General features: G+C 57.6%; 1 protein-coding gene across 2 annotated transcripts in view; it reads right to left on the reverse strand.

Annotated features, from left to right (window-relative positions):
- The window catches only part of ACSF3 (acyl-CoA synthetase family member 3), a 59,770-nt gene extending 49,744 nt beyond the window's left edge, over positions 1-10,026 (reverse strand). The window contains exons 1-4 of one of the 2 annotated variants that reach the window (XM_011927990.1): positions 9,919-10,026; positions 6,627-6,798; positions 3,771-4,474; positions 2,335-2,490 (exon numbers count right to left, since the gene is read on the reverse strand). In XM_011927990.1, coding sequence (XP_011783380.1) covers positions 2,335-2,490; positions 3,771-4,436 — 822 coding nt within the window. In that variant the 5' untranslated portion in view covers positions 4,437-4,474; positions 6,627-6,798; positions 9,919-10,026. Of the gene's footprint in view, positions 1-2,334; positions 2,491-3,770; positions 4,475-6,626; positions 6,811-9,918 lie in introns of those variants that run through there. The other variant, XM_011927989.1, reaches the window with a different exon arrangement.
- Positions 10,027-10,507: the final 481 nt, after the last annotated feature.

The following is a 10,507-nucleotide window of genomic DNA, read 5'->3' on the forward strand; positions in this document are numbered from 1 at the left end:
CTGGGCAGACGCCCTTGTGACACAGACCCCAGGGCAGGGACCCCCATGGCTGATGCCCCTGGGCAGAGACGCCGCAGCAGCAGCTCCCAAGCTGTGTGCCTGTGGGCACCGGAAAGAGCCAGGTGGTGTCATTCACACAGTGCTGGAGAAGAAGCAAGCTGAGAAAGTCCAGATCCTTGACAGCTGGTCTGTGCCAGCACCTGCACCCACCTGCCTCTCACCCTGAGAGTAACACACTCTTTACTCAGGAGGATGGAACCAACCTGCCCTCCGGGAGGGTGGAACCAACCTGCCCTTGGCTCCCTGGGAGATGCTCTGCCTCTGCCCCTGCAGCTGCATCTCACCCTGGCACAGTCCACAACAAAGGCCATTGCTGCCTCTGCCCAAGTGACCATGGCAGACCAGCCACCGTCAGTGCCCGGGCAGCCCCCAACAGAGGTTCAGAGCCAGGCAGCCAAGGAGCAGGGGCCGAGGTGGGGCAGGTTGAGGAGGCCCAGTCACAGGCACAGAAACCGACACCCTCGACAGAGCTGACAGCCAAAGGAAAGGAAGGACTCAAGGTGGAGACGAGGGAACAACCCCAGAGGAGCCCCCAGAGACACAGCAAAGGCACTGAAGGTCCCTACACCCCAGGCGCTGCACCACTCACACAGCGCACACACGGGGAACTCACTGCAACAAAACCACCTTTGTGTTCACCAAGGACAGCTGTGTCCATTTAGGGCGCACCCCAGAGACAGCCACAGGGAGGGTCAGGCCACTAAGCCAGATGCCTACCGGGGGAGCCAGGACAGGTCTAGAGCAGAGCACCAGGCAGATGTCTCCAGGATGGAACACACAGATGAGGCAACCTCAGTGTCTGCCATCTTAACCAGAGCGCTGTATCGCAGCTGTGGTCAGTGCTGAGATGTCCATGAAAAATAAGGGCTGAAGCCAACAAGAATGTGGAGTGTGTCAGGGAGACGGGGCCCTGGGGAGGCTCTTCAGGAGGTGACCCTGGTGACGGGGCCCTGGGGAGGCTCTTCAGGAGGTGACCGTGGCAACAGGGCCCTCGGGAGGCTCTGTGGCTACAGGCGCCCTGGCAAGCGGTGGAGGGAGCTCACGGCTAATGACGCAAGTGTGTTGGCAGCCACCTCTCATTGGCATGGCAGTAACTGCAAGATTTTAAAGAGGTCGTTCTCTAAAGTCCAGTGTTATCATCTGTGAAGAAACTGGCTCACTTGCTCTTAGAAAGCTGTTCTAGGCCGGGCGCGGTGGCTCAAGCCTGTAATCCCAGCACTTTGGGAGGCCGAGACAGGCGGATCATGAGGTCAGGAGATCGAGACCATCCTGGCTAACATGGTGAAACCCCGTCTCTACTAAAAAATACAAAAAACTAGCCGGGCGAGGTGGTGGGTGCCTGTAGTCCCAGCTACTTGGGAGGCTGAGGCAGGAGAATGGCGTAAACCCGGGAGGCGGAGCTTGCAGTGAGCTGAGATCCGGCCACTGCACTCCAGCCTGGGCGACAGAGCGAGACTCCGTCTCAAAAAAAAAAAAAAAAAAAGAAAGCTGTTCTACATACTGGCTTCTCTTTTGAGACCTTCCCTCCAGTGAAGGCTGGAGAAGAGCCCCTTCTCTTTTCCAAGTTTGTGCCCACTGTGAGCCAGGCTCCAGGCCAGGCCAGACCCTCTTACACGCCCCTGGGGCTTATGTGCCCAGGACCTCTTATTTTCCGGGGATGAGACTAAAGGTCAGAGAGGTGGAGGGCCAGATGAGAGGCCTTCTCTCCACCTCCAGCCACCGTGTGGGGTCGGGTGCCCCGCGGTGAAGAGGACGGGCCTCTCAGCTGCCTCAGAAGCAATGGGGAGGTGGGTGGGACCTCTCAGCTGCAGCAGAAGCAGCAGAGGGGAGGTGGGCGGGGCCTCTCAGCTGCAGCAGAAGCAGCAGAGGGGAGGTGGGCGGGGCCTTCAGCTGCAGCAGCAGCAGAAGGGAAGTGGGCGGGGCCTCTCAGCTGCAGCAGCAGCCGCAAAAGGGAGGTGGGCGGGGCCTCTCAGTTGCAGCAGAAGCAGCAGGAGGTGGGCGGGGCCTCTCAGCTGCAGCAGAAGCAGCAGAAGGGAGGTGGGCGGGGCCTCTCAGCTGCCTCAGAAGCAATGGGGAGGTGGGCGTAGCAAAAAGCATTGTAGGTACAGGGTTCCGTGCTACCCAGGGTCTCGGAACTGGCGTGTCCCCTGTGGATGGGGCGACTGCACACCAGGGAAAGGCACCTGGTCTGAGGGCGTGGCCAGAAGCCCTGACCCGGACCAGGGAAAGGCAGCTGGTCTGAGGGTGCGGCCAGGAGCCCTGACCCTGACTCACCTGCTGGGCGCTGAATTCAGGCATCATCACACAGGTGGCTCCCACCCAGAGAGGACAGAGCAGCGCATTGACCACACCGTGGACATGGTGCAGCGGAAGCACGTGGAGGATCGCGTCGTCTTTGGTCCATGCCCACTTGTGGACCAGCCCGGTCACCTGCAGGGAACGAGAGCGCAGCTGAGAGCAGGAGCGAGACTGGTCCGCAGCAGCACGCACAGACCTGGGGCTGAGGGACAGGAGCTCTGGGCCTCCTAGCTGAGGAAGGGGAAGGAGAAGGCTGGCTTTTTGTTGCTCCCCTCTAGCAGATTCTGCTACGACCGTAGCAGATCTGCTGGGTCACTCACTTACCCTGGGGACAGAGGGCAGCACCACACACAGCCAGGGGCTTTAGGGAATTTAGACAGTAGGGGAGTGGCTCTGCAGACACCAGGCAGACAGAGCTGTGACTCAGCATCGCCATCCCCAGCTCCGCCCCTGCCCAAGCCTGGGACTCAGGGACCCAGTGCCATTCAGGCTGGAATCGACTCCTAGCCCAATCACTGGCTCAGCCGACAGCACTGCCCTCGCAGAGCTCTGCCGATTTGTGAATTATTGTTACCTGCTCAGCCAGGACAGAACCCAGGGCCAGGCTCCTGAGTGCATCCTCAGCTCTTACTGAGAAGTAGTGTGAGGCACGGCCCACTGAATCCACCGTCCAGTCTCACGGAGGACACTGCCTGCTGCCTGCACAGGCTCCAGGGACAAGCACATGTGAGTGCCACTCCCCTCAGCAAGGACAGAGGCGTCCGGAGCCCGTCCCTCCCGACAGGCGCGCTGCTTCCAGGAGTGACGGCGCAGGCCACCCAGGGCTAGCCTGCAGCGTGTTCATGGTGCCTCCGTCAACCCACGACTCCGTGGGGTCCACTTCCTGCCTTCCCCTTCGTGGCCTTCGGCTTTCATTTTTACTTTATTGCTTCAACCGCATAGGAGACTTTATGACACTATACAAATGACAAGTAAGTGATGTGGCTGGAGAGTTCTGTGAAGATGTGACTGCGGTCACAAGACACAAAAATAACGAGTAAGACGCAGGTGTGCGTGGGGTCCTGAGCAGGCATCCTAACACGTGGCTGGCCTCGGAACAGCCCCTCAGCATCGCGGGCGGTGAGCAGCCCCCTCTGACCTCACGCCAGGTGGTCCTGGCGGGGTCACTCGGCGGCCCCTCAGTCCCTCTACACCTGAAGGCTTCGCCCCTGCCTGAGCCGTCCTGCGTGGCCAGTGAGGCCAGTGGCCACACCCTGCGGGCCTGCGTCCGTGTATGTCACACGGGTTTGCAGGACGGTGACAACCGTGAACAACTCCACAGAGAAGCAAATGAACAGATGTGCTTCTGGCCGGGAGCCCACCCAGAGTGCCACGCCGTGACCGATGCCATCGTGGCGAGGGGCGGCACTCACCACAGCCCTGATGTTTCGGTGCGTGCTCAGCACGCCCTTGGGCCTCCCCGTGGTCCCACTGGTGTAGATGATCATGGCGCCCCGGTCTCTCCACCCCTGCTCTGGGACCGGGACCTCTGCTGGTTCCTCTACCGCTCCAGTGTAGACGGCTGGCGTGAGCGGCAGCAGCGGGACCCCCAGCTTCCTGACCACCGGGCTCAGGAGCTCCAGGTATTCCTGGCCGGCAAGGACCACAGAGCTCTGGGAGTCGCAGATGACGTACTCCAGCTGGGCTGCGGGGTGCTTCCTGTAGAGGGGGACCGCCACACCGCCGCTCATCCACGAGGCCCACTGGGCCACCACGTAGGAGGCGTCGTTAGCGCACAGGAAGGAGACCCTCTCCCCCCGGAGGTCCCCGCCGACACGGCCGCGGAGCCTGCAGATCTCCTGGGACAGGCGAAGGCTGCGGGAATAAAGCTCCCTGTACGTGTGGCGGCCATGCTGGTCAACGAGGGCGGTTCTGTCCCCAAAGGCCAGGGCGCGGGTGAACACCGGGGCGCTCCTGTCCGAGCGGGCCGCCGGGGCTGTGTGCAGAAGGCCACTTCCTCTGTGTCTCGCAGGAGCCAGCCGGCGGGAGGCCAAGGCGCAGCCCAGGCGCCGGAAGGTGAACATCACATGGGGCAGCATCGCACTGACAGGTGTTCCCGGAGCCTCCTGGGGCCAACCTGGAGAAAGGCAAGGCACAGCACGTGAGTGCCCAACCGTCCCATCCGCACGTAGCCACGACAGGATCTAAAACACCTCCCAGTACCCAGCCAGGGACGCCTGCTGCACCTTCAGTCATGAGGCAGCGCATCAGACAGGCCGCGTGCAGCCTTCCCCGCCCACGCCACTGGGACATTCCGTACACGCCCAGAATCTCGGCTTTCTATTTCACTTCACTAGTTTAATGACTCCCAAATCACACAAGATTCTGAACAATGACATAAACTAGGTAAGTTTATTTCAAGGGGAAGCATATAAAATTCAATACACTTAAGGTACATCTGAATAATGGGTTTTAGAATCCTGAGCCTGGAAAACCACCCGTGAGAGGAGGAAGTGCGGAGAAGAGCTCAGTACGGCCCCTGCTCAGACAGGCACGGCCTGGAGACCCCGCCCCCGGGGCAGACACGGCCCCTGCTCACAACAGGCACGGCCTGGAGACCCCGGTCCCCACGGCAGACACGGCCCCTGCTCACAACAGGCACAGCCTGGAGACCCCGCCCCCGGGGCAGACGCGGTGCTGCCTCTCTCAGACCCTTCCCACATGGGTGCACAGTGGAAATGTGGTGAGGTGCCAGGGTTTTTTTTTTTTTTTCTTTTCTTGAGACAGGGTTTTGCTGTGTTGCCCAGGCTGGTGTAGTGATGCAGTCATGGCTCACTGTAGTCTCGACTTCCTGGGCTCAAGCCATCCTCTACCCTCAGCCTCCCAAGTAGCTGGGCCCACAGGCATGTGATACCACACCCAGCTTTTTTTTTTTTTTCCGGTAGAGACAAGGTCTCACTGTGTTGCCCAGCCTGGTCCAAAGTCCTGGGGTTATGGCAGGCGTAAACCACGCTTTGTTCCTTCTTTTCTTTTCTTTCTCTCTCTCACCATTTTTTCTTTTTCTCTTTCCTATCTATCTGAGATGGAGTCTCACTCTATCTACCTACCTACCTCCTATCTATGATGCAGTCTTGCTCTGTCGCCCAGGCTGGAGTGCAATGGCATGATCTGGGCTCACTGCAACCTCTGCCTCCTGGGTTCAAGTGATTCTCCTGCCTCAGCCTCCTGAATAGCTGGGATTACAGGGGCCCGCCACCACGCCTGGTTAAGTTTTGTATTGTTAGTAGAAATGAGGGGTTCACCGTGTTGACCAGGCTGGTCTCCAACTCCCAACTTCCGATGATCCACTCACCTCGGCCTCCCAAAGTGTTGAAATTACAGGCGTGAGCCACTGCGCCCAGCCAAGCCAAGCTTTAAACCAGGCAATTCACAGGGCTAGAGAATGTGTTTTAGGTTGAACTATAATTCTCCCCTTTCCCCCAAAAAACTTTATTAAATGACAAATAAACCAGCAGGAAGTGAGGGCTCCCTGGGAGGAGCCGTGCGGGCCTGCCGTCCACTGGAATTCTTCATTCAGAGAAAGGACACCGAGAACAAGCCAGGGTACAACGCTCCTGATGCGTGAAGGCTGGTCCAACTCCGCAACACGCGTTCTGCAGCCAGAGGACACTGCCCACGGGACACCTCCCCAGGACGCAGACACAGGCCAGGGGCAGAGCCCCCGCATTCCAGAGTGAGGGGAAGGGGCGGCACTTTCCACGAGGCTCCTGCATCCCTGGCCTTTTATAATCGAAGCTGCACTCCACTCACGAGGGCATGGGACAATCTGCTTTCTCAGGCTCTTTATGACCAGCAGGACTGGCCATGTTTCCTTCCCAGCGCTGATGCGGCCTGCTGGGGTGAACAACAGTCACACGCTCTGCTTTCAAGCCCCCAGCTTCATAGCTCCTTCAGGTCCTGCGCTGTCGCTACCTCAGCCTCTGAAGTAAGAACAGGCCGGTCTGCCTCCCTTCCTGGGGGAGGCACCCTCTGGGCTCTGCTGCCACTGGGCACTCAGTGGCCCTCTGACAGCGTCCCAGGCCTGTGGCCCACGTGTAGTCAAGTTGTCCATTTGGTTCTCAGGGACTTTGAACGAGTATTATTTTGACAATGATGCTACCATCTAATACACACAGATTAGATTAGGATTCATCTCAGCATTTTGCCTCAACCACACTCTGTTCAGTAAACAAACAAGGCAACCACTTGTTCACACACAGAAAAGCAAAGGAGGCCAAGTTCAAAGTCACCCAGCTCCCGAGCCAGAGAGAGGAGGTAAGGGGAAGCTCGCAGTTCACAAGAGCAGCAGGCACAGCTGCTTCAGCAGGTGGAGGGCACGACGAGGTGAAGGCCTGCACATGCTCATCCTCCTGGGGCGGGCACCAGGGCTGGCGCTGTAACCCGGAAGGCTGGCGAGGACACCTGCCAACGGGCATCTGTGCTGAGGACCCAGGCTGTGTGTCTAACGCTTCTCACGGGCACAACATTCAACACTCAATGGGGGAAGGGAAGCATGTTCATTTCCAAGCTAAAGACATTATAAAATAAAACCAAGGAGCAGCAGTGACCCCATGACCCTGCCGCACCTCCTCCCGCACACCACGCCCCTCTGCGGGATCTGCGCCCACGTTGGGCAGGCTCTCTCTCCAGCACAGCTCGTTCGTTAACTAGCGAGGGGAAAGCTACCGCGTCACTGCCTGCGGTTTGTACTGAACGGTTTTATTCTCTGCTCTGAGTCTGAAACCGTATACAACACTTCGTCATCACCTAACAAAACAAATCTCATGACAGTGAAAACTCTCAGAACCAAAGTATGTTTTATGCTTGAGACCCTCAACTACTGCCCTGGGTTTCTGCTTGTTTGATTTGGGTGTCTGCCTTCTCTGCTAGCCTGGGGCTCTGAATGAAGCCCCTGTCCCAGCCAGCAGAGGGATCTCCTGCCTCTGGCCCAGGCCAGAGGAAAACGAGCCATGCAGGGCAGCACAGCTCCGTGGGCTGCCTGCACGTCCTGTGTGAGTCTTCTCTGAATTCTACCAAACGGTCAGCCCTGTAGGTACATCATCTCCTGACGTGAGGCACCCATGTTCTGCCCTCCACATCTGTTCAGAGGCAGGGCCATGGCTGGTCTGCCCACACACCTGCACTCCGCTACCATAGAGAAACCCAGAGAACGTCAAGGAAACAACTGGGCTTGACCAGACACAAGACACAAGATCGGCACGTGGGCTGTGCCAGCTTCAGAAAGCAGCAAACCAGGGCGGCCCCACCACGCTTCCTTCCTCACTTCCAACCAATCCTGCACTGCTTTACAGGTGTGGGGGCACGGAAACAAGGAGAATCCACACACAGAAAACCGACCAGGCACTGAGTGTTCTGGGTCACGGCCCTGAGGCCAGACTTCCGCTGCTGAGAGCCACAGGGAGTGTCTGGGGTGCGTGGTGCAGGGGACGGTGCCTTCTGGGGTGCCAAGGAGTGGAGCACTAGGGCGGCCGGCGATACTCACGAGTGGATATAGAAGGTGTCTGTCATCGTCTGTAGCTGTTTCTCAATATGACAGAAGCACATGAAAGGGGGATGACGGCTTTCCTCTAACTAAAGCTGCTGCTCAGAAAAGGTTTCTGCAGACCACAAAGAACCGAGTTCTGACAAAGCGAGTTCATGCTTGTGCTGTGCACACGCTAACCACACGCTAAGCAGACGCTGAGCACACACAGCCCCCACTTGGGCATTTTTACAAATTCCTGGGTCACCCTGCAGCGTGAAGCCATGCAAGAGTGAGAGTGGATTCCCCACAAAACCCAGAGGTCAGCAGAGCTGGCGATGCAGACGTGCACAGCTGGGCTGGGCAAACTCAAAGTGCAGGCTGAGAAGAAACTGCTGTTCTCCTGGGCGGAATCCAGAGCCCTGCCTGTGGCTGGGCGCTCCTTCCACCAACCCCTGGGAGGTGACAGACGTGACTGGCCCCCTGTGAGACGGTCCCAGCTCCCACAGAGCCCACGTGCTATGAGGAGAGGCCACGAGCAGGAGGGACAGAGCGGGGCCTGGTGGGGAAGCTTCCTACGGAGGCTGAGAAGGGCCCGGCCCAGCCAGCGTCTGCCGGGGGAAAGGGGAGAGTCCTGGCACCTACAGCCGCGTTCACTCGGGGTGTCTAGGGCATAGATGCCGGGAAGTGACATTGCTGGGTCATCTTTAATTTTGAGAAATACTGACAAAGTCCCCTCCAACGAGGTGCTGATTTATTCTCCCACCAAGCATGTGGAAAACAGAACCAGCCCCATCAAACCAGCTTTTAAGTCCCTCAGGCTGGAGACCAACAAGCACCCAGTCATCAATTCTTTTCAGCACAGAGGTCGAATCCTCACGGTCACCGGATCAGAGCCCTGCCTTGAACAAGCAGACAGAGTCCACTCAGGGCAGGTGGCCATGAGGTCCTCCTGCACACCTCCCGGTCCAGAGGCACCCCAGCTCTCTCAGAGAGAACCCACCTTTCAACCCCTGGGGCCCCTTCTACCGTGGGGCTTCCCATCACCACCAGGAGGGCAGTGTTGGAGGGACACTGCCCACCAAACAAATGGAGTTCAGTCAGGAGTCTTCCACCCTCATCAGCCAGCTTCACACCCCTGCTACGCAGCACCCTGCTAACCCGAGGTCAGCGGCGTCACCACGTGGCTGGGAAAGGACTCTCGTCAGAAGCTGAGAAAGGTGCATGAGCCAGGACAGCCTCCTTGGTGAAGGCGTGCTGGAACCACTGAACCACTGAACAAAGCTGCTCTCCAGCCCTCGGGGAGGGAGGCAGGACCTCTCGGTGTTCTAGCCATCAGGTTCTGAGATCAGACCACTAAGGCACTGGGGCTTTTTGGGAACACACATGCAGCGCCAGCGGGATGCATCTTTTCCGTCTTCACCAGAGTGCTGGTTAACAGCAGAGTTTAGAGTTGCCACAGGCTTCGACTTGAATGGCGGCTCTCTTTGTCCTCATTTTCTCACTGGCCTAGCCCTTCACTTCCCACCACTAAGATGGGACAGTAACAAGATCTGCCTCACAGGCTCCATGTGAGAACGTAGGAATGGCCTGGCACAGGCCAGAGAGAAGACAAATGGCCGCGCCATGCTCAGCAGGGTGCTCCCCATGGAGCCTCACAACAAAAATTACTAGATCAGAATGAGACTGGCATTCAAATGAAGGGGCTGCTTTCAACATGAATAAAGTGGCACCTGACCTGTTCACCACCACACCTGGCCCCCCACCCCAGATCTCGTGTTTGAAGTGGATGCCAGCACTTCCTCCTGTGGCTGCCCCGATGAGGGTGTGGGGCAGGGGAGGGCTGTGCTTGGCCTGCAGGGCAGGATGCGTTTCAGCATCACGCCTGTGGTTTGGGGGGTTGTTTTCAAAATTACATTTTTAAGTAGCAGACATTCACACTGCATTCACGAACAGGACATTCAAATCAAAAAAACCAAAAGGGAAAAATACACTTGAAACTTATATCAATTTTAGGAAGAAAAATATTATTTTAAAAATGCCATCTGGAAAGGTGACACAACAATCCCAAGCTCACAGTTTAATCCACCATTTCTGTCTGCCTTGAGGAGACGGTTCAGAGCCAAAGGAGCAAGAGCAAGAGAAGCCTCATCTATGTCCCCCAACACCTGCGGAAAGAACACAGGCCTGAGCCAGGCTTCACGCTACGAAGCTCCCAGGGTCCACCGGTAGTACCCCTGTGCTCCTGGGCCCACCATGTGAACCCCTCCTCAACAAGGTCTCAGCCCTGGGCCCTATCACGAAGTCTGTCCTCACAGGCTGGGAAAGCAACAACTATGTCCCAGACACAATTCGTGTTCCCATCTCTAAACGCGTTCCCTTTCTGGCAAATTCCTAATCATTCTTCCAAGCCCAGTTCAAATATCACCTCTACTTTTTCAGTTTTATTATTTATTGAGACAGTGTCTTGCTCTGCCGCCCACACTGGAGTGCAATGGTACTGTCGTGGGTCACTGCAGCCTCCGATTACTGGGCTCAAGCGATCCTCCTGCCTCAGCCTCCCGAGTAGCTGGAACTGCAGGTGTACACCACCACACCCAGCTAATTTTTACATTTTTTGTAGAGACAGGGTTCTCACCATGTTGCCCA

This window comes from Colobus angolensis, unplaced genomic scaffold (assembly GCF_000951035.1).
Source record: "Colobus angolensis palliatus isolate OR3802 unplaced genomic scaffold, Cang.pa_1.0 Scaffold76, whole genome shotgun sequence".
In the NCBI taxonomy this organism is placed as follows: Eukaryota; Metazoa; Chordata; class Mammalia; order Primates; family Cercopithecidae; genus Colobus; species Colobus angolensis.